General features: G+C 46.2%; 1 protein-coding gene across 1 annotated transcript in view; it reads right to left on the minus strand.

Annotated features, from left to right (window-relative positions):
* DAZL (deleted in azoospermia like) overlaps positions 1-24,247 on the minus strand; it is a 92,638-nt gene that overhangs the window by 17,222 nt on the left and 51,169 nt on the right. The window contains exons 5-9 of the mRNA XM_056519925.1: positions 14,228-14,291; positions 14,012-14,145; positions 7,861-7,938; positions 7,725-7,775; positions 6,372-6,485 (exon numbers count right to left, since the gene is read on the minus strand). Of these exons, the coding sequence (XP_056375900.1) occupies positions 6,372-6,485; positions 7,725-7,775; positions 7,861-7,938; positions 14,012-14,145; positions 14,228-14,291 (441 nt within the window). The remainder of the gene's footprint in view (positions 1-6,371; positions 6,486-7,724; positions 7,776-7,860; positions 7,939-14,011; positions 14,146-14,227; positions 14,292-24,247) is intronic.

A 24,247-nucleotide genomic window follows, 5' to 3' on the forward strand; every position in this document is an offset into this window, starting at 1 on the left:
TTTCTCAGAGCTTCTATTGGGGGACACAGGACCATGGGTATATGCTGCTTGTCGCTAGGTGGCTGACATCAGGCAAAAAAAACTAAAGAAAGTCTGCTCCTCCCAGCAGGATATACCCACCTCCTGGCTCTGAGCAACTCAGTTTAGTCCCAAAGCAGGAGAACCCACCAAGAGAGGAACAGTCCGAACAAAAAAACCCAGACAAAAGGGAACCAACCGCAAAAAAAAACACCCCCGCACCACAGTGGCGGAAAATGGCTGGCAACAAACAAATCAATGGGTGGGTGCTGTGTCCCCCTGTAGAAGCTCCGAGAAAGAGATTTTACGGTAAGTCCAAAAATCTACTTTTCTCGAGCAATTCATTGGGGGACACAGGACATCCTAAAGCAGTCCCTGGGGAGGGATAGACTAACATCCCAGCCAGAACAGAACTCAGGCAGATGACTGAACTGCCACCTGCAGAAACCTGCGGCAAGGCCTGCGTCGGAGGAAGCAAAAGTATGAACACGGTAAAACTTGGCAAAGGTATGCAGAGACGACGAAGTCGCCGCCTTGCAAACCCGAGGCCCCATGGCTGACCGCCCAAGATGCACCCACCGCGCCGTCCCTCAGGAAGAACAAGGACAGATTGAGATGAGAGAGAAAAGTGAAGAAGGAAGTAACTGACAAATAAGTCCGAACCGCTCAAACCAAGTCCAGCTTATGAAGCCAGCGCTCCCATGGATGAGAAGGGGACGGGCAGAAGGAAGGTAACACACTCTCTTTGTTCAAGTGAAATGAAGAAACAACCTTGGGCTGAAAGGAGGGCCCAGGCCAAAAGGACCGTCTTGTCTTGGTGAAGCACCAGAAAAGGGGAACGGCAAGAGAAGGTGGCCAATTCCGACACAGGGCAAAGGGACGTAACCACAACAAGGAAGGCTACCTTCCAGGAAAGGAAGCGAAGAGAGACCTGACCAAGAGGCTCAAACGGAAAACCCTGCAGAGTATCCAGAACAAGGTTGAGGTCTCAAGGAGCAGTGGGGGACTGGAACGGAGGAACCTCGTGAGCCACGGACGCAAGAGGGCATTGGGAGAGAACCCAAAGTGCCGAAACCTACCCTTTGATGGAACTGAGGGAAAGACGCGTCTCCAGTCCCAATCGCAAAAAGGACATGAGGTTAGGCAAGGAAAACGAGGTGGGAGAGAGAGAATGAGTACAATAGGCCCGCCAGGTACCGTGGTAAATGCAGGCTTCCGAGGGCTTCCGAGCACGGAGCATGGTCCGGATCAAACGGGAAGAGAAACCATGAGCCCTCATAACCCCGGTCTCTCCTGCCACACTGTCAAACACAGCAGAAGTAAATTAGGGTGGCAGAGGGTTCCTTTGGAGAGGAGGTTGGGACGATCCAGAAGACGGAAGGGTACGTAAACCACGAGAATAACCACATTGGCGTACCACACGCGACGAGGCCAGTCCTGGGCTATCAGAAAGGCTGAGACCCCCTCGGACTTGAGCTTCCTGACGACCCTTGGAAGAAGTGGAAGCGGAGGAAAGAGGTAGGGCAGAGTGAAGGGGGGGACCACGAGAGCTTCTACCGCCAGAGCCGGGGGGGACCACGAGAGCTTCTACCGCCAGAGCCAGGGGATCCCACGACCTGGAGACAAAGCGAAGGACTTTCCTGTTCCAGCGGGGCGCGAAGAGATCCATGTCTGGAGTTAACCAGCGGCGACAGATCTGAGTCATGACCTCCGGGTGAAGGGACCACTCGTCCGATATGGCTGGAACGTGAAGTTCCGCCCAAGAGAGGATCTTCGATGCTTCCTTCATGGCCGCTGAGCTGCGGGTGCCACTCTGGCAAGGAGGATTTGTCCCACAGAGAGGATGGCCCACTGGAGAGGATGGTACCGAAATTGGGCAAATGGGACTGGCTCCATGGAGGCCACCATCTTGCCCAGGACCAAAATGTAGGCACGGACGGGAACCAGACCTGGCCGCCGAAGCAAGCGAATCCTCGACAACAACTCCTGGAGCTTGTCTTCCGGAAGAGTAAGACAGGCTGCCGCCGTGTCAAAGAGGATCCAGAGAAAAGTCAGAGATTGGGATGGGAACAGGTTGGATTTTGCGCGGTTGATGATCCAACCGAAACTGGAGAGGGTCTGCCGAGTAATGTTGAGGCTGACCCAATTCTGTTCCAGGGAGGGCACCTTGATGAGTAGGTCATCCAAATAGGGGAGGACCGAGACGCCCCAAGAGTGGAGGAGAGCCGCCACTTCCGCCAGCGTCTTGGTGAAGACTCGGGGAGCAGTTGCCAGTCCGAAGGGTAGGGCAACAAACTGAAAATGACCCGCAGGGACAGCAAACAGCAGAAACTGCTGGTGGGCCGGAAAGATCAGAATGTGTAAGTAGGCATCCCGTATGTCCACGAAAGAGATGAACTCCCCTTGAATCCGTGGCGGCGATCACTAACCGCAGGGATTCCATCCGGAAACGCTGTAGTTGTACATGACTGTTTAGAAGTTTCAAATCAAGAATGGGATGGACAGTGCTGTCCGTCTTGGGAACTACGAAGAGATTGGAGTAGAAACTCAAAAAAGGTTCCCGAGGAGGGACCGGCACGATCACACCCTGGGACAGAAAGGGTGTGAAGGGCCACCTGAAAAAGCTGCAGCAAGAGCGGGAAAGCAAGGGGGGCGGGATTGGAAAAAACGATCCTGGGGAATAGAAGAAAATTCTATTTGATAGCCCTGGGATAAGACTTCTCGAACCCAAGCATCCTGAATGTAACACCTGCGCTCCGGCCTTACACGCGGGCCGTGAGCGCTCTTCTGCTTTTGTCCCCGCTGCCGGCGGGGCTGGGATTCGCATCGCGGGACGCACCTGCATGCGAATCTCAGCCCGTCACTCATCTCCCTCATCTTCCACCTCTCAGTGTCCTCGCAGCCCCGGCACGCGCACCAGAAGCTCTTTCACTTAAAGGGCCAGTGCTCAATCAAGTGTCTACACCTGTCCCTTCCTTAAATATCAGCTCCTCCCTGGGTTCCCTGCCGGATCTTTGGTTGCCTAGTGCCTTAGTGAAAGTCCTGTGTCCCTCTTACCATGTACCTGTTCCATGCTACCTTACCTACCCTGCGCACCTGTATTACCTGCCCTGACCTACTGCCATCTTGCCACGTCCTGCCAGTCTCCTGTGCCACGCCACCTCCCAGCTACCTGTGTGGACGAGTCGTGCTGGGGGTAGCTACCTGGGTGTCGCCTGCCACAGCAAAACAATCCCGCATTGCGGCGGGCTCTGGTTTAAACAAGCGGCACCGCGGGAGGGCATTAGAGAACAGCGGGAGGGCGGGACCTACCTTAGTCTCCCAGGGAGACGAACGTAAGGAGGACTGCCCCAAAGCGGAAACCCCCTCCTTGGAGACCCTGGCCAAGTCTGAGATAGTCTGGGAGAGAGTGGAGACCCACTCAGGGGCGGGATCAGACCTCCCGCCATCCGGCGGACCATCCTGCATTGTAGCCAGGGGAAGACTGGGCCGCAGGGACGCACAGGGTGGGAAGGTAAGTTCAGAGGAACCACCTGGTATTTTGGTTCTACAGCCTGAGCAGGAATAATAAGTGGCTAGAACAGGAGCTGCTTGCCGGAGAGTAGAGGGCACTAGTAAGTCAGACAACCAGACAGACAAGGAGTGATCTCACCCAGGTTCCTGTGTCCGGAGAGAAGCAGGTCTTGCAGGTACAGCTGGAGCAGACAGCAGCAGGGTGGCCTGCAGAGAGGCTGCTGGACAGGCTCTGCAGGGAAGGACTGTGAATGCAATAAGGTCCACGCCAAGCAGGAAAAGGGAGGGAGGGGCCAGCTGACCCCAGTAGCGTGCTGTAGCCCCATGAGTGAAGAAGGGGGGGGAGAAATGTACCCCCCTGCAGCACACGCTCCTCCAGGATAGGATAAGTCGTGCACCCGGAGCACGCGCTGACAGATGAGAGGTGCTCCCAGAAGCCCGGGCGCACGATGCTGCGCCGAATAGTGGGCGGAGCTTATGACTAGGCCTGAGCCGCGGGCTCAATTAGTGTTAGGGCACACATTGTAGCGTGGCCGCAGCGCAGAGCGCTCAGGGAAAGGCGCCGCCGGAACATCAGCGGAGCCACCGGCAGGTCTGAGCCGCGGAGAACATCGCTCTCACTGCCCGCAGCCAGGACAGAGGAAACAGGCGACACCGGGACGCGTTTCCTGTGAAAGCACACAGGAGCCGTGCGCACAGAAAGAGTACTCACTGCAGAGAACATACTCACCCCTGAAGTCTTCGACCATCTAGGGCCACTTGCCTTAAGCCAGACCCAGCTGGCAAACAGGGGCAAAATGGGGGACCCAGGGTACACCACCCAGCACTGGTTGATGGCGAGGAGGGGTTAACGGCCCAGCCAGCAATGCACTGTGCCACTGGCTCACAGGTCATCAGGCAGCGCCATGCTCCTGTCGCCCCACGCTAGAAAAAATAATAAAGGAGAAAAATTTCTAACTAGACACAGACTAGGAAAAAAACTAAAGTAGTAAGACCAGTTCTGGAGAACTCCAGACCTGTGTCTGCCTCCTGCTGACACTAAGCTAAAACTGAGTTGCTCAGAGCCAGGTATATCATGCTGGGAGGAGCAGCCTTTCTTTTGTTTTTTTTGCAGGGTATCAGCCTCCTAGCAGCAAGCAGCACCCATGGTCCTGTGTCCCCCAATGAAGCGCTCGAGAAAATGACATTCTCTCTATTCTGTAGGTCCATGCTACTAAAACAATACCCTATTTATATACATTTAAAAAAAATCATAACTTTTTGTACAAAAATTAGTATGCATAAAATGTTCCTCTTCTGACTCCTGCAACTTATTTTTTTTGAATACCTAGCTGTACGAGGGCTCATTTTGTTGCACTGTAATCTGTTTTTATAGGTACCATTGTGGTATTGATCTGACTTCTCACCGCTTTTTACTTATTTTTTATTCTGGGATGTGACGTGATCGAAAAAAAATTTTAAGTTGTTCACCATACAGGATAAATAATGTTATATTCTAATAGTTTGAACAATTAAGCACACCCTGATACCTAATATGTTCATTTTTATTTTGTTAACATGTTTTTTTTATATGGAAAATGGGAAAAGGGGTTGATTTGAACTATTAATATAGAAGGGGTGAATGGATTTTTTTTTTTTTAAACACTTTATTGGTCACTTAGGGGATTTTTAGGAGGAATCATTAGATTCCTCATACAGATCAATGTAGTTCCATACAACTACATTGATATGTGTTTTCTGCGCTCATTTGGTAGAGCCTGGTCAATCCAGGCTCTATCAAATGCAGAGCCGGACAGAAGGAGAGGTTAGCCCTCTAGCTACCTCCAAAGTGGATCACCCACCCGCGATTGCGCTGCAGGGGGGCGATCCACTGCACTAGATCACCGGTGACAGATTGAAAGTCCCCTTAGACGCCGCTGTCCGCTTCAACAGCGACGATCTAAAGGGTTAATAGCCGGCCGTAGCAATCGATGCATGCTGGCTATTAGCAGCGGCCCCCAGCAACAAGAATCAGCTGAGGGCTGCCAGGGGTATGAAGCAGGCTTGCGCCTGGAGCCCACTCCATGCACCCTTCGTGACACCAAGGGGTTAAATAACCAGTCGTTACAGTTAAGTTGCTGTCACCTTTTTGTCATCTCTAACCAGTTGGTCCATTCTCCTCTTATCTAAAAAAAAGGCATTTTCTTTCACACAACTCGCTGTACAGTTTCTTTTTGGACCATTTTCTGTAAACCCTAGAGATAATTGTGTGAGTGTTTCCCGCTGAGAGTTTGAAAAGGGCGGGATCTCCGCGGACTGTCTACAGCAGATTTTTGCTGTTGAAAATCCACTGCAGAGCCTATTGACTTCAATGGGGTCTGCAGCAGATTCCGCTGGCAAAAATTTCCTGCAGACAGCAAGCTGAGACCACTCCCCCTTTTAAACTCTCAGGGGGAATCAAGCTGCAAGTTTGTAAGGAAATACACCTGTGTGAATGTACCAGTGTGTTTTTTGCTGCAGATTTGCTTCAGATTTTGCTGCCAAGTGACTTCAATGGGTAGCAACATCTGCTACAGCAGATCTGCAGCGAAAAATATGCACATGTGAACCTACCCTTAATCAGTCTTTCCCAAACAGAAAGCCTAAAGGACAAGCATGCCCACATTTATTGACTGCCGGGGCATGCTGGAAGTTGTAGTTTGCAACAGCTGGAGGCTCCTTGTTTAGGAAACACTTCTGTAAATACGAGGAAAAAAAACGCAGAGAAGCAGTGTAAACAGTCCTAATCCTAAAATAAAGCATATAATTATGGATTCCCTTTTTATGCCATTTGTCTACTCTGTACAAATCATCAAGGTTACCTTGCGTGGACTTGTCGAAACAGGAGATACATTTTGCTCTTGGTTGTAGGCCTCTGGAGGCACAAACTCATTGCTAGCCATTTCTGTATCGTTAAAACCGTTCCATGTTAAAGTCTGTTAAAAATGAATAAATAAAATTTTTTAAATATGATATAGTTTTGTATATATATTAAGTACCCCTCCTTGCTCAATGATGGCCTTTAACTTGCAATGTCTCTGGCAAGTGTCAGGGAATGCTCCAGCAGCAGTGAGTTTAGACTGATCAGCTATAACTGACCAATGTGACTGACTGGAATATTCAGTCAATGTACAGTATAGGCATGGTTCATGACCAATATATACCCAATTGGCCAAGTGATCTCATCCAATAAGTGCAGACCTCTTGAATCTCCAACAGCCAATTAGAGTCACTTAAGGCAAAAGCTGATTGCCCAGAGGTCACTACTGCTGCAATGCATGCAATTTACAGTACAGAATTTTAAGTAATTTGCAGTTGAACAAACCTGCAAACCAACCTACCTTTTCATGTATTAGCCCAAATATTCCTGTGCCAAAGTAAAAGCGCAACTGTCAAGTTTGGCGCATATAACAACCACAGTCTGTGTATTGTGTGTAGAATAGTAATCCAGCCTCCCTTTTACTTTTGTTATTCACCACAAAAAACGCTTTTCTTTGCTGCCACCAACAATCTGATGGACGTGGCCAGGAAGCGAGCAAGCTCTCTGCCTCTACTGAATAGCAGCGGCCTGTCTCTGGCACACAGTGAAGAAAGAAGAGAACGGCACTGTAGTGGAGTTAATGGGCACATGCATTGGGACCTGTGTGTCCATCACACAATGGTCCCAGTACTGACTTACAGGTGGCAACAAAAAAAAAAAAAAGCATTTTTTAAAGAGGAACTCTACTACTTAACTTAATATCACCTATCCACAGGATAGGAAATTTGATCGTGGGGATCCAAACGCTGGGACCCCCGTGATCTCCTGCCTGGTGCCCCGGCTCTTCTCACGTCCCAAGCGGTGGTCCACCTGCCCCTCTATGCATCTCTAAGAGAGTCGGAGATACAGCGCTTGTGTGTATCTCCACCTCTCCTATAGAGATGAATAGAGGGGGTGTGACTACCACCGCTCCGTGCATAAGTAGAGCTGGGGCACTGGACAGGAGATCAGACAGAGTTCACATTTAAAAGTGTTTTTCCACAGTGACAAGTCTTCTGAGGGTCCGACCGCTGGATCACCACCAATCATGAAGGGGGGGGGGGGGGGGGGGGGGGGGTCTGAACCATTAGAGCTCAGCTGTGACAGGACAGCAGAATATATCCAGCTCTAGAACGTTGCAGTTATGTCACATCACCTGAGGACAGACAAAGCTCCTCTGATCACCATGTGGCCACTGTTGTGGTACCTAAAAAAAAAAAAATGGAATTAGATTTTTTAAAAACAGTAGAAGAAAGAAGACCAATTTAAACATTTTTAAATAGATACGACACCTGGTAATATCCTGGTTGGTGACACCCATACGGAATTTGGTGATACACGACTGGTGTTGAGCTTGGGTAAGGACAAGTCTGTAACATAAACACTCATTCACAAAACAGACCTCAAAACAAACACAAAGGATCAACATAAAGATTATTTGTGACAAGTGTCTGATCAGTAAGGTCTGATCTCTGGGATTTCCACCAATCATGACAACTGGGAACTCATGTCTGAATGAATTGCCAGTCAAATTTGTGTGCTTCAGAATTATTTAACTATGAGACTGATTGCAAGCACTTTACTTTATTTTCAGCAGTTCAGCAACACAAACACATGCACTGCAAACTACATTCTAAAGGATGATTGTGATTGGTCGGGGTCCAAGTGATCAGGCCCCTACTTATTGACTTAAAAAAAATTTAATAAATAAAGCTAGAAGTGCTTCTTCAAATGCTGCAGCTGTTTTTGTATTTACATTAACCTCCTCTCCTTTTAGGAGCCATAAGCCTAAAGAATCCCTGCCGAAAATATTCCATATGTAGCGTCTAAAGTGAAACTAAACTACCCCCGGGTAGCTCAGTGGGCTGTTCGGGACCACCGCAGCGTCCAGAACCGCTGTAGGACACGAGGAGGGTCCCCTTACCTGCCTCCTGGTGTCTGATCGCCAAATGACTGCTCAATGCCCGAGATCCAGGCATGAGCAGTCAAGCAGCAGAATCATCGTCAATGGTTTCCTATGAGAAACCATTGATCAATATAAAAGATTAGTGTGTGCAGCGTTATAGCCCCCTATGGGAGCTATAACACTGCAAAAAAAAAGTGAAAAAAAAGGCAATAAAGATCATTTAACTCCTTCCCTAATAAAAGTTTGAATCACCAATTTTATCCATAAAAAAAATAAAAAATAAAAATGTGTTAATAAAAGTAAACATATGTGGTATTGCCGTCTGCGGAAATATCCGAAGTATATTGTTAATTAAACGGCAAGGTCAATGGCGTATGCGCAATTTTTTTTCCCAAAATAGCGTATTTTTGGTAACTTTTTATACCGTAAAAAATTGAATAAAAAGCGATCAAAAAGTCTGATCAATACAAAAATGGTACTGCTAAAAACGATCACGGCGCAAAAAATGAGCCCTCATACTGCCCTGTACGCGAAAAAATAAAAATGTTATAGGGGTCAGAAGAGGACAATTTTTAGTATAAATTTTTCTGCATGTAGTTATGATTTTTTCCAGAAGTACTACAAAATCAAACCTATATAAGTAGGGTATCAATTTAATTGTATGGACCTACAGAATAAAGAGAAGGTGTCAATTTAAACAAAAAATGTACTGCGTAGAAGCGGAAGCCCCCAAAAGTTACAAAATGGTGTTTTCTCTTGAATTTTGTCGCACAATGATTTTTTTCTTTCCGTTTCATCGTAGATTTTTGGGTAAAAGGACTGATGTCATTACAAAGTAGAATTGGTGGCGCAAAAAATAAGCCATAATATGGATTTTTAGGTGCAAAATGAAAAGGTTTATGATTTTTAAGGAAAGGAGGAAAAAATGAAAGTGCAAAACGGAAAAACCCCTGTTCTTAAGGGGTTAATACCATAACGACATCAGCCTTCTAAATACATAAATTACAGCATGTCTTTTGGGAATATGAAGCGAGCTGGTGATACCAGCAGCCGGGACTCACCACTAATGATGGACATCGGTGATCAAATGGATATTCTTCATGTTACCCTTTTAAAGCTGATAATGGCATCTAAAATGGACAGATGCAGTGGATTGGGGCTCTCATGGGACCCCCCGCTACGCAATCACTGGGATCTGATGAGTTAAGATGGAATCAGGAGGCCTCCTGAATGCATCAGTGCCAGTGATCGATTGCCTCAGACAAGGGAAGCATAGATAGTCCTCTATGGGCAAATAAGCCCATCCCCTAATAAAAATTTGAATCACCACCCTTGTTCTCATTAACCAAATGTAACCCCTTGCCGCAAAACGCTGTGTTTATACGGCGCTGCGGCACGGGAGGATTATGAAGCGAGCTCAGGAGCTGAGCTCGCATCATACCCGCAAGGTCCCGGCAGCTATCAGCAGCCAGGACCCATGGCTAATGCCAGACATCCATTAACTCTTTAGATGCAGCGATCAAAGTTGAAGTGAAATTTTCCCGGCTGCTCAGTCAGGTTGATCGGGACCATCGCGGTAAAATCGCTATGTCCCGATCAGCTAGAACGCAACAGGAGGGTGCCTTACCTGCCTCCTGTCCGTCCGATCGGTGATTGATTGCTCCAAGCCTGAAATCCAGGCTTGAGCAATCAACCGCCCATAACACTGATCAATGCCTTGCAATGCAAAGGCAGTGATCAGTGTAATGAATCAATGTACTCCACGTAATAGTCCCCTATAGGGGCTATAACATTGCAAAAAAAAAAGAAAGGGAAAGAAAAGGTTAATAAATATGATTTAACCCCTTCCCTAATAAAAGTTTGAATCACCCCCTTTTCCCATAAGAAACTGTGCAAATAAAAATAAACATGTCGTATCGCCACATGCGTAAATGTCCGAACTATAAAAATATATTGTTAGTTAAACCGCACGGTCAATGGCGTACGCGCAAAAAAAATTCCTAAGTCCCAAATAGCGTATTTTTGGTCACTTTTTATACCATAAAAAATGAATACTGCCCTGTACGTGGAAAAATAAGTTATAGGGGTCAGAAGAGGACAATTTTAAACGTATACATTTTCTTGCATGCAGTTATGATTGTTTTTAGAAGTAAAATGAGTAAATGAGTGTTGTCATTACATAGTACAATTGGTCCCACACAAAACAAGCCCTCATATGGCGCTGTAGATGGAAAATTGAAGTTCTGAAGTAGGAAAAAATGAAAATGCAAAAATAAAAGAGGTTGCGTCAAAAAGGGTTAAAACAGAATTACTCTTTTTCAATCTAAATGACCATCTTTCCAATTTACATGCAAGAATCATACATAGACCAGCCATAGTGGAGAAGCTCCATCTTTAGCAATGTTTTGTATTTGAGAACAGGACAGGCCTGGAATCACAATTCCACAATGCTATAATTGAAGATTAGAGCTAATTTGCTCCAGAAACAGCACCACCCTTCTCAGGTTCTATGGTATTACAACTTGGCTCCATTCACTTTTTTAAAAATGTTTTAAAGTCTATTTACTTTTGCATATAACGATAACAAACATCGCCAACCTGGCGAGATAACAAACAGAAAGAACAGCACCTCCCGAAGGTCCCAGCGCACCTCAGCAACCAACAATAAAGAGAGAAGGTATACCAAAGGGATCAGCAAGACTACTCCGAGCCCCCGAGAGGGATCCAACATAGACAAACAACCAGACACACATTCATACGTACTTCCCGGCATCCGAAACGCCCCACACGGACCCCGACCGAGCAGCGATTTCCCCTAGCGACCTACTGAGACAGTCCAACCGGCCGATCAGCCGACTCTGCTAACAACCACCAAGGGGTCCACACCATATCAAATTTATTAGGGCACTGACGACTAACAAAGGGCCTGATACAATGGAACATATTTGTTCACCAAGGCTATCCAACGAGACAGCGGGGGGTGGATGTATCCTTCCAAGTCATAACTACCACCTTGTTGGCACAAAACAGTAGGAAACGAATCAACAACCATCTGCTGTGAGCACTAGAGATCAAGTCATGAATAACCCCCAATAGACAAACGACAAACCGTAGGGCTAAATACAAATGGTCACCCCAGAAACCCATCACCTCCCTCCAGAAGGCTGCAATAACAGGACAATCCCATACAGCATGCAGAAAGGTATCAACTTCTAAGGAACAATGAAAACAAACGTCAGAGGGAGACAATCCAAAACGTTTAAGCTTAGCAGGGGTATAGTACAACCTCAGAACATATCTAGATTGGATCAACATATCCCTGCTACTGACAACAGTAGAATAGTATGAGCACTCCACTTCCTTCCACTGACTATCCGACAAGTCCGGGATATCAGCCACCCATTTAGTAAAGGCCAAGGAAAAGGGACAGGGCCCCAACGACTGGAGAAGGGCATAGTACTGGGTGAGAGGTTTAGAGAGATCCGTGGTGCCCAAGAGAAGCTCCACCTCAGAAAAAGCCGGGGTAAACGTCAGAGCCAAACTGTGCCTGAACCGCATGCATTAGCTGAAAATACTTAAACATTGCAGAACCGGGGATGCCATAACGCTCCCTCATCTCCTCAAAAGGACAGGAAAACTTGGTCCTCCCAGAACAAGTGGGTCACAAATTTAACTCCATGAGTACCCCAAAACTGGGTACTGGCCTCCTGTGACCCATGCAGGTGAGACAGATGAACGTTTACCCACAAGGGTGCCCTAGGAGATATCAGAGGCAGTGGAAATTTACTCGACACCACGGACCAAAGCTTATCCATAGTTAGCAGAGGAATAGGGAAGGAGGAGCCAGGGTGATACCTGTAGAGTGTAATGGTCAGAGCTTCATATGATCCCATAAGCCAGGGCTGTCGCAGAGTTAGACAGATCCAGGTCAATCCACCATGCTGCATAGACCAACTGAGAGGTAAGAAAATAGTTATACACATCAGGGGCAGCTAAGCCACCCCGCCGCTTGGGGGCCTGGAGCAGGGCCTGACCGAGTTTGGGAGGCTTTCCCTGCCAATAGAAGGATGCCAGAGCACTGCATAACGAGGTGAAATACTTCCTAGGGGGAATGATGGGGGACAGGTGAAACAGATACTGAAACTTAGGGCGGTAAATCATTTTAAAGATGTTGATTTCTGCCTGCCAGGGAGAGGGTAGACCACGCGAGCAGTCGCTCCACAGTGGAGTGCAGTAATGGCTCCAAGTTAAGAGGCATATAGCCTAGCAGGGATGGAGTAACCTCCACTCCCAAATATCGAAAACGAGGAACCACCTGCACCCCAGCTGGAAGAGAGGGCGTCAGGGAGACCCCAGAGGAAAGCGCCATCAGGGAGGACTTAGCCCAGTTAACCTGCAGGCCCGAAAATTACCCCAAAGTGAGTAAGCAAGTTCATAAGGGACTGTAAGGAGCCCTCAGCATCTGCCATATACACCAGAGTATCATCTGCATAAAGGGAAACCTTTTCTACAATAGACCCCCTGGGAATGCCACATATCCGGGTCCCTCCGTATGGCAATTGCCCATGGCTCTATCGCAAGTGCAAATAGAGAAAGTGGGCACCGCTGTTTCGTCCCCCGACCCAGGGAGAATGGGGCCGAAATGTCCAGGTTAGTACGGATCCGAGCCCTAGGCTTATCATACAGCAGGCGAACCCAGGCACAAAAGCGGGGGCCGAACCCAAACAACCCCAACACATCCCAGAGATAGGGCCACAAAACTGAGTCAAAGGCTTTATAGATATCCAGACTCACCGCCACACCCGCGGGAAAGCCCCTATCTACGGCTGCTATGTTAAGCTGCAAACGTTTCACATTTACATCTGTAGCCCTGCCTGGCATAAACCCCTTTTGGTCAGGATGAATGATAGCACCGACAATGCCATACAATCAGGTAGCCAGAACTCTAGCCATAATTTTAATATTGACATTCAGAAGGGAAATAGGAGCCAGGGAGCACGGGATCCTTCCCAGGTTTAGGAAGCACAACGATGAGCGCCTCCCTCATAGAATCGGCTCCATTCACTTTAATGGAACCGAGATGCAATACCTTACACAACCTAAGGACAGGTGTGGTGCGTTTTTTTTTGTTTTTAAGAAATCAGACTGATGTCCTAATCCCGGATAATCCTTCACTTTAAGGCTGTGCTCACATGCCAGATTTTCTCCGTGTAATTCCACATGAAACTTCTGCATGAATTTATAGCCAATACACTTCAATTTGATTCCACTGTCCGATTCAAACAATTTCTGATGCAGGAATTCCATTGAAGTGAATGGGCAGTTAATTTCTGCAGAATTTATTGCAAAATTTTCATGCATAATTTCGTGCAGAAATTCTGCCATGGGAACATAGCCTAACTGGTCTTATGAGTAAGTAGTATGCCAGAGTCCTAAACCATGGCCTTTCTTCCCCAATCTCAGATTAATGAAATTAGAAGTACATTACATTGCTCTTTACTGTTAGGCGCTGTTTTCAATTGTCTGATGAATGTTACCTGCATATACTGGGTCATTGGGCTCAAAACTGGTGCATTTTGAACATATGGATCAGACAGAGGAGGGTTCCACATGTTTGGATACTGAGGAGCAGGACTGCGGATAACCACATGTCTTGGCTGTATATAGGTGCCTATATGCAAAGATAAACAATAAAATTTCTTCCACAATAAAATTTCTTCCTCATTTAATAAAAGATTTTAAAATGTACTTACATGAACTATACTTCCGTATAGCAGGTCCAAGCTTCAGTCTCTTTCCGTGAAAGCTGATCTGCGACTGAAGTAAAATGTATGATTGAATAAAATGTTTACATCGTTAACCACAAAATATAGTGCTATCAACACAAAGCACAACGTTGTTCAGGACATTACCTGTATACATCAAAGATGGATATAACCAGTTTACGCTCTAAACATTGACATACTGTATGTGTAACATTCACGCTACAAGGCTAAAGGCATGTAACCATTCCCCACTATACCCATATGTTTTTACTGAATATAACATTCCAGAGCAATAGCACAAGCAGTTGGGGTTACCTATTACTGGGGGGTGACTTGTGCTTAGAAATAAATAAATAAAAAGGACTAGCTGTTCATCTTTCCATATGTAAAAAGTGGGCAGAGCTAAGGAGGGGTAGTGTGGGTGTAGAATATATCATGTAGTGTTCAGAAACTCAGACGTGTCAAATTAAGCTTCATCTCTTAATATAAAAGTATGCACTGAAGCAAGATGCCTTACATATATATTGAAAAATACCTGTCATTTCTAGTAACTTGTTATGGTAAGCTGCCTTGTGTGTACCATGAGGAGTTGCACTATTTCTGGCAATTATACAACCTGTATATGTTTTTTTCCCCTTGGTTATCTCCTGCAGGATGCATTAGTCAGCTTTCATTGCACTTAGCTGCAGTGGATGAAGCATAGCCTCTGTGATGGCTGTAATACACTACATACACACAAAAAAACAGGGGACCCTGCTTTCTTTCCTTTGTAACAAACCTACAGATGTTGCAGAAAAATACAGAGCAGTACTGAGCAGTTTAACCTGTAAATCCAGCACTCTGAGACAGTAAGCCTGCAAAAGTCAGTGTTTCTCCACTGCACTTCATCTTCTCATTTATTCCCTTGGCTCCTTCCCACTCCATAGAATTGTATGGGCAGTGCAACCTGATTTCATTGCAGATAGTAGCCCATATTTTGATCATGGGCAGGAAAAGGACAGCCAGACCCTAGCTCAGTATTGATTCCCCCTAGATCAGTGATACTCCACCAGGGTGTCTCCAGCTGTTTCAAAACTACAACTCCAAGTATGCCGAAATCTGTACAGGCATGCTGGGAGTTGTAGTTTTGCAACAGCTGGAGACACCCTGGTTGGGAAACACTGCCCTATATATATGCTTATGAGAAAAAATTGCTATCAGTAAGTTCCAGAAAATTTGGACCAAATAGTAACATCTTATCTACACAGTGCTGAAGCACTCAATGAAAACTGACTGTGTCCTTAATGGTCCAATCTAGGCAAGAGGGCATAGAGATGACGACACCATGACAACAATGTTGCAAGTCAAAATTATAATGATGATTCCCCATAAATGATGCAGCCATACTGCATTGTAATGAAAGAGGAAGACCATGTTTCAATGTCCCTTTTGCATACTCATAATGGTACTCCCTGGTGTTCTTTATAGAGTGATCCCTCAACTTACAATGGCCTAAGTTCACAATATTTTCAACATACAATAATCCTTTCTGGACCATTGTAACTTAAAACCAGACTCAACATACATGCAATGGACTCTCTAGATCTGAAAAACATGAACATGTCTAGAACAGTCCTCAGTAACTCGAGACACCACACGCACAATGGAATATTCCTGCCATTGCTCAGCCTAGCCAAAACAAATTTGCATGCTAAACACAAAAGATTCTGTTATTGGAGATTGTGTTCTGTTATTCCGGGACGGAGTCAAAAATACACCATAAAAAAAACAATGGCAGCATGGTGGTTTATCGGTTAGAAGCAAAGGTCTTTGATTCAAACCTGACCAATAACTCTGCATGGAGTCTGTACATTCTCCCTGTGTTTCCTCCAGGTGCATGTCAAAAACATGCAGTGGGGAGATTTATCAAAGTCTGTGGAGAGGAGTAGTGGTGCATGTTTTTAGGCTGGGTTCACATCACGATTTTACAGCTGGATTAACAGACCGTAAAGTCGGACGAGAATGGATTCCTTAAAATAGTAGACAATCTTATACCATGTATGGTAGAAAAGGTTATGCTTTTCCATACTATTTAGAAAAAAGAAAAAAAAATTGGATCATGTGTTGGTTAAATTGTATCTCTAGAGTATTTTCAGGCAACTGCGCAATTGCAGTCACATGATCTCATACAATTTACATAGGGCTTCATTGTGTAGAATTCTTACACAATTGTGATATGAATTTGAATCTGAGCGAAAAAAAAAAAACATTGTCAACCACGATTCCCCCCCGCTTTAACCCCTTAACGACAATTGACGTAAATGTACTTCATGATGCGGTGGTACTTCCCGCACCATGACATACATTTATGTCATGTACTGCAGGTCCCGGCTGCCATCAGGTCATCACGGCAGCGCAGTACTTACATTGGATGATCGGATCACCCAGTGCCGCGGTGATCCGATGATCCAGAACGACTCAGCTCAGGTCCCCTCAGCTGCCTCCGCCTCCTTCCTCGGGTCTTCTGCTCTGGTCTGCGATCGAGCAGACCAGAGCAGAAGATATACGATAATACTGATCAGTGCTATGCCCTATGCATAGCACTGAACAGTATTAGCAATCAAATGATTGCTATAAAAATAGTCCCTTATGGGGTCTATCAAAGTGTAAGAAAGTAAGTAAAAAATTTAACAAAAATGTGAAAAATCCCCAACCCCAATAAAAATGTAAATCATCCCTTTTTCCCATCAAAGTGTAAATAAAATAAATTAATAAAACATATTTTGTATTGCCGCGTGCATAACTGTCTGAACTATCAAAATATGTTATTGATCCCTTACGGTGAACGGTGTAGACTGGAAAATAAATGTAAAAATAAATCCAAAAATGAGCCCTCATACCACTTATACGAAAAAATTAAAAAGTTATAGGCCTTCAAAATACAGGGATTTTAAACACACTAATTTGTTTAAAACATTTGAGATTTTTGTGGGGCTTGTCTGGCCACAGTGGTGTGAAGACGTGTGTGCTCAGAGTTCCGGCCTGCCACCTGCCTTTTCCAGATATAGGTGCTGCTAATATGGGGAACAAAACAAAAACCAAGAAGGGGAAGCTTGCCCCTATCACCTCTACTGGACTCTGGAGACCTACTTTACCAGGTCCCAGCACTCCCGCATGGGGACTCCTCTGCCTGCTCTGGCGCCATCTTGGACTCCCGGCCATGTGCGCACATCTTCGCACCTCAGTGCTCCAGCCTGCCTGCGCTGCCGACCCAGCTGTCTCATCAGTGCCCCTGGTCCCCGGGACTGACCTGCTCTCCTCCGGAGGTCTCCTACAGCTCCCCTGTCCACTCTCCTGGGGTGCTGCTCCTCCCAGCTGCTGCGCCTGGTCTTCTCTCCTCCGGCTCCCCCTCCTGCAGTGTCGGGAAGGGTGAGTGAGGACCACTCTGTCCCCTTCTACAACTTTTCTAAGGGCCCCTCTCCATTTGTCATATTTATTGTAGACCCCATAAATGAATCACTGTTTAATCGAATAATAGCATGATGTGTCCGCCATGTTGTGTGTTCTAAATAGACCACAGTGTTTTCTGAAGTTTCATCTCTACAAAAAGTGCCAGTCTGGGAGAGAATACTTGTTGTCTCTTTAAATATTTATGGCTTTTTAGATGAGTCAGATAAGGGGGCTAGTTACATTCTCTAGACATTCACACATCTGTGTTAGAGAATCATCCATTGTATTATTATCTTGCCCATGAATTTGGCAGTATTGAAAATGTCTAGTTGGTGACTGTCTGGAGAAACCATGTTTTGATAACTTATGTATGTCAAAAAATAATCACTGAACTTCTAATACAGTGCTCCATACGTTAAGTGTGAAATGTGGGTTTGAGACCAGTTATTGACAGTTAACCCTTAATGGTAATGATGTTAATTGCTTATGCAATAGCACCCCCTAGCGTATGAGTAGTTGACATTACACAGACAGCAAAGACATTATGGGTGATATGCTCAATGCATTCTGGGTATTATAGAGATGTCATAGTCATTACCATATGTACACGCCCATCCTACATTCATTGGAGAATTCCAATTTAGGAGTGTGTGTCTAATTAAAAAGTCTGGTAAACCAGATGTTAGGGACTCTGGAGAGAACACAAAGACACAAATGAAAGAAGTTCAACAAGGTGGAAAAGCCATGTGAGTTCCTAGCAAGCCTGACTGATCACACGGTACCAGACCAATTGGCGATGATATGGACCGTTCAATTTTCCTAGGACCAGAAGAGATGTTCTTACATAGACTTGGTAAGAGACACAAAAATGGTATTCCATTTAATTAAGACTAATTGGGATAATGTGGATGGAATTATACCATTTAGACTGGCGATTTAATAATTATCTCCATATTGAGATTATAGTTTTAGGATATTGTGAGACTTCATTCTACCTGCAGAAGAATCAAGACTCTATCAAAGCATTAAATAATTGCTTATACATATTATAAATAAGGGTGCGCGCTGTGTAAAAATAGAGCACAATGGGGTAAGTTGCCAAGGGATGCCAACAGTTAATGTGTCAACCTACCTTGTTGGTAAAGTGCTTATAGTAAGAAAGTGCTTGCATAAAAAATATCAATTGTTGAATAACTCTAACTTAGCATGCCAGAGGCTGCGCTGTGACGTCACTATTCACTGCTCACTACACCGAGCAACTTACAGCGTGGATGCAGTTTGGTCGAGACACTACCGGACGGGGCCCTACCATACAAAGGAGAACGATCTTGGAAATTCCGCCGGAGCAGATCGCCATCACCAAGGGATATAGAGGTACCCACGCAGCGATGTCCCGCCTCGGACGGTGATGGGCTGAAGCTCCGTGTGACGTGCCGGGCTAACAGGAAGTAAGAAGAATACAGCCCGGGGACCGAACACCTGTACCGGAGCTCCGGGGGCTCACTGGCAGGTAAGAGAAAGTGTGTTTTCTTTTATTTTGCAGCCCGGACGGGATAAAAGAAAAAAAGTGCATTCCGGAGTACTCCTTTAACCCCTTAAGGACGCAGGACGTAAATGTACGTCCTGGTGAGGTGGTACTTAACGCACCAGGACGTACATTTACGTCCTGTGCATAACCGCGGGCATCGGAGCGATGCCCGTGTCATGCGCGGCTGATCCCGGCTGCTGATCGCAGCCATGGACCCGCCGGCAATGGCCGACGCCCGCGATCTCGCGGGTGTCCGCCATTAACCCCTCAGGTGCCGGGATCAATACAGATCCCGGCATCTGCGGCAGTGCGCGATTTGAATGAATGATCGGATCGCCCGCAGCGCTGCTGCGGGGATCCGATCATTCATAACACCGCACGGAGGTCCCCTCTCCTTCCTCCGTCCGGCTCCCGGCGTCTCCTGCTCTGGTCTGAGATCGAGCAGACCAGAGCAGAAGATCACCGAAAACACTGATCTGTTCTATGTCCTATACATAGAACAGATCAGTATTAGCAATCATGGTATGCTATGAATAGTCCCCTATGGGGACTATTCAAGTGTAAAAAAAAAAAAAATGTAAAAAAGTGTAAAAGTTAAATTAAAAAAAAGTGAAAAATCCCCTCCCCCAATTTTACCCCCAAAAAGCGTAAAAAATTTTTTTATAGACATATTTGGTATCGCCGAGTGCGTAAATGTCCGACCTATTAAAATAAAATGTTAATGATTCCGTACGGTGATTTTTTTTAAGCGCAACAATAATATAAAAGTATGTAATAATGGGTATCATTTTAATCGTATTGACCCTCAGAATAAAGAACACATGTCATTTTTACCATAAATTGTACGGCGTGAAAACAAAACCTTCCAAAATTAGCAAAATTGCGTTTTTCGTTTTAATTTCCCCAAAAAAATAGTGTTTTTTGGTTGCGCCATACATTTTATGATATAATGAGTGATGTCACTACAAAGCACAACTGGTCGCGCAAAAAACAAGCCCTCATACTAGTCTGTGGATGAAAATATAAAAGAGTAATGATTTTTAGAAGGCGAGGAGGAAAAAGTGAAAACGTAAAAATTAAATTGTCTGAGTCCTTAAGGCCAAAATGGGCTGAGTCCTTAAGGGGTTAATATCAAAGTTTCCTCTGTTCACAGTGATATGTAACCTTTTTCTTATATGATAGTCCTAACCTAGTAGCTTTTGTTTCATTGTAACAAGTTCCTTACTACTCACATGTATTGTTCTACTGTATGTAGTCAATTAATAAGCTTGTAATGTTTACTAATATATTTAATTTATATTCATTTGCATATATCATTGTGTTTACTACTCATTTATGTTTATAACCTGATAACCAATATATTTGCACACTTTTAAAACACCGGTGTATTATTGTATAACTACATCCTTAAGTGTTAATGTCATCCCATCATAAAAAAAACTTGTTGATATCTGAGGAAATACAGTGATCCCTCAACTTACAATGGCCTCAACATACAATAGTTTCAACATACAATGGTCTTTTCTGGACCATTGTAACTTGAAACCAGACTCAACATACAATGTACTGACAGTCCAGATCTGTGAAACGTGTCAATGGATGGAAGAACCGACCAATCAGAATGGACATTTCACTGGTAAAACACCTGTATTACTGAAGTGCATGCACTGAATTCCTGTCTGGTAGCGCCTCCTACAGTACAGGGAGGTATTACATGTTATGTACACTTTACCTGTACCAGGGTTAGCTGCTCCTTTGGACACCAGGTGAGGACGGCTCCATGTTACTTTTTTAGGGCATTATGTGCACTGTACAGGACCCCGAAGAAGTTCCTGTCCTTTACATAGACCAGTGTTTCCCAAGCAGGGCACCCCCAGCTGTGGTAAAACTACAACTCCAAGCATGCCCGGACAGCCTTTGGCTGTCCGGGCATGCTGGGAGTTGTAGTTTTACAACAGCTGTAGGCTCCCTGCTGTGGAAACACTGACAGACAGTGATTTACAGCTCCCATTTTGAAGACCATGTACTCTGGACTGGTACATTGGAGTCTAACTCTGGGGAATTAAAATCAGGGAAAAGGATAAAAATTTAGTGCTCAATGGAAGTGTTATACTCCCTGAAGCAATCCTTAATGCAAAGGCCCGGATGATCGGGGCAAGTGTCGCATTAAGTGGTGGTGTCCTTACAAATCCCCCTCTTGCGACACACACTGCATTTTTTCTGGGATCGTCCCTTCTTTGCAGTGTGGGGGACCTCACCTGGAAAGTGTTGGCCGGGGACGATCCGGGGAACTGAAGTTCCAGAGGTGCTCTGACCCGCTCTTTGGTGGTCACCATAGATGAGGTCCTTTAGAACTATCTCTTGGAATTCCAGAAATGTCCCTGTGTTGCCAGCGTACTTGTACAGTACAAAAGCGTTGTACATGGCAACCTGTACCATGTAGACCGCAACTTTTTTGTACCTTGCCCGTGTTTTCCGCATGGCATTATATGGTTTGAGGACTTGATCAGAAAGATCAACTCCCCCCATATACCGATTGTAGTCAAGAATACAATCAGGCTTGAGGACCGGTCCCGCGGTACCTAGCACAGGGACAGGGGTGCTGCCGTTCCCATGAATAGTGGTGAGCATAAGGACATCCCTCTTGTCCTTATACCGGACCAACAACAGGTTCTCATGGGAAAAGGCATGGGAGTCACCCCGGGGGATAGGAGCGTGCAGGGGATGGGGCAGAAGGCCTCTTTGAATCTTCCGGACTGTCCCACAAGCGACCGTGGATCTGGCGGCGAGGGATGTGAAGAGAGGGATACCAGTATAAAAGTTATCCACGTAAAGGTGGTAACCTCTATCTAGCATGCCGCTTTATCAGCATAATGCAAACATTTCCGAATGGCCTCGAACCGGGGATGGGTCATGGCCATACTGTAGAGCGGGGTCTGGTAGAGGACTTCCCCACTCCAGTATTGCCTGACCTTTGGCTTTTTAACTAGGCCCATATGCAACATGAGGCCCCAAAAGGTCCTCATTTTGGCTGCATCGACTGAGAACCAGCTATTGGGCCTAGCTAAAAAGGAGCCCGGGTTTGCGGCGACGAACTGTTGGGCGTACAGATTCGTCTGCTAAACCATCAGATTGACAAAGTCGTCACTGAAAAAAAAACTGAAATAGTCCATTTCAGTGAACCCAAACAAACTCAGGAATCACGGGCTCGTGGTCCGCTGGCTGAGTCCAGTCAAGTTCGCCGGTACGGAGCACCAGTGAACTTGGCTGGGGGACTCATACCAGCATGGGGCACAGGGTCAAGAGCAGAGGAGGTTTGCAGACCCGCTTGGCAGCGTCTCCGCCGCCTTGGTGGCTCATCATCAGAACTAGATGATGAGGAGGACGAGGAAATAAGTAAGGTGGGGTCTTCCTCGTCCTCTGAGGCGCTTTCAGTGTTGGAGGCAAGTATGGCATATGCCTCCTTTGCTGAAAACGCCCTGCGGGCCATTTCCCTACTCTAATGGGGGGTGAAGTGTATAAATGTGTGTGGGGGGGAAACTTTATTGGTGTGTGTGCTACTTTTTGCCCTAACCTAACTAAACCCAACAGAAAAAAACCCTAACAGAAAAAATATAAACTAAAAAGGGGAAAAAAAAAAAAAGACTTCTAGCGCCCCCAAAAAAAAAGCGTTTGCCTAATCAGTGGTGTGCGCACTGATTAGCGCTTAGTGGCGGCAGGGAGCGCAGAAGTCAGTGGGGGTTCCGGCCACTCAGTCCAGAACAGTGGCTGGCGGCACGTACAGACCCCCCACTCAAAATACCCGAAAAAAATAAAATAAAATGCTTAACGCCGAATAAATGCATCCGCCTGAACCCCCCTAAAAAAACGCTGATCAGTAAAAAAAGTCACTGACAGCGGTGGGGCAGGCTGCACACAGAGGTACGGTCCATCCACACAGCACAGGCCTGCTACTGGTGGCACAGACCGCCTATTGGTGCAAAAAATAAAATTAAAAAAAGCCGCTAATAACCCAAAAAAACGCCTGCACCACACAAAAAAAACGCTGATCAGTACTATGGGCTTTAGCTAATGGTGGCGGACCGCTCTTTTATGGCTAAGATGGCCCGACCACACGTTTAGCAAGAAAAGAAAAAAAAAAAAAAAGGTCTGCGCCCAAAATAAAAATTGGCGCAGACTGCAGTGACCCTGTAGGGCCCCAGTCACGCAGCTAAAGGTGCTGCGGACCCTGGGACACCTACAGTATTGTGCACTGAAAAAAAAAAAAATTTTTTTTACTCCTAAATTCTTCCCCTTCCTAATCTAAAGCTTTCCCTAATGCTGCTGTGCCAGGGAGGCACAGAACAATGCCAGGGGGGACTTTTTCTCTCTGAGGGGACACACACAGGGACGGAGCTCTGCTCTGATCAGCACCAGAAACAAAATGGTGCTGATCAGAGCGGAGCATCGTGCTCCTGCTCTCCTCATACACTGTGATTGGAGTGCAACACTGCCTCCTCCCAGTACAGCACGGATGGTGATTGGTGGTACACCACCAATCACCATCCTTATCCGGGGTCACACCCAGATGACCCGGAAAGGCTGCTCAGGACTTTCCTCGGCGAAGTGCCGAGATGCCTGCTGAATGATTTCAGCAAGCATCAGGCTTCGATCCCCGCCCGGTAAACGGCGGGAACCGGAATAGTAGCAAATCGTCTGTCTGAATTTGACAGACGATTTGCGCCGATATGGGGGGACCTCAGGACCCCCCTTGGCGATGTGCTGGGATGCCTGCTGAATGATTTCAGCAGGCATCCGGGTCCGGTCCCCACCCGGTGAACGGTGGGGACCGGAAACGTTCAGGGCGTACAGGTAAGCCCTGAGTCCTTAAGGATTGGGGATGCAGGGCGTATGCATACGCCCTGCGTCCCCAAGAGGTTAATTAACAATATATTTTTTAACCCCTTAAGGACCAAGGACGTACTGGTACGTCCTTGGTCCTGCTCCCCTGATATAACGCGGGGTTACACGGTAACCCCGCATCATATCACGGCGGGCCCGGCGTCATAGTG

Source organism: Hyla sarda, chromosome 5 (assembly GCF_029499605.1).
Source record: "Hyla sarda isolate aHylSar1 chromosome 5, aHylSar1.hap1, whole genome shotgun sequence".
Classification (NCBI taxonomy): Eukaryota; Metazoa; Chordata; class Amphibia; order Anura; family Hylidae; genus Hyla; species Hyla sarda.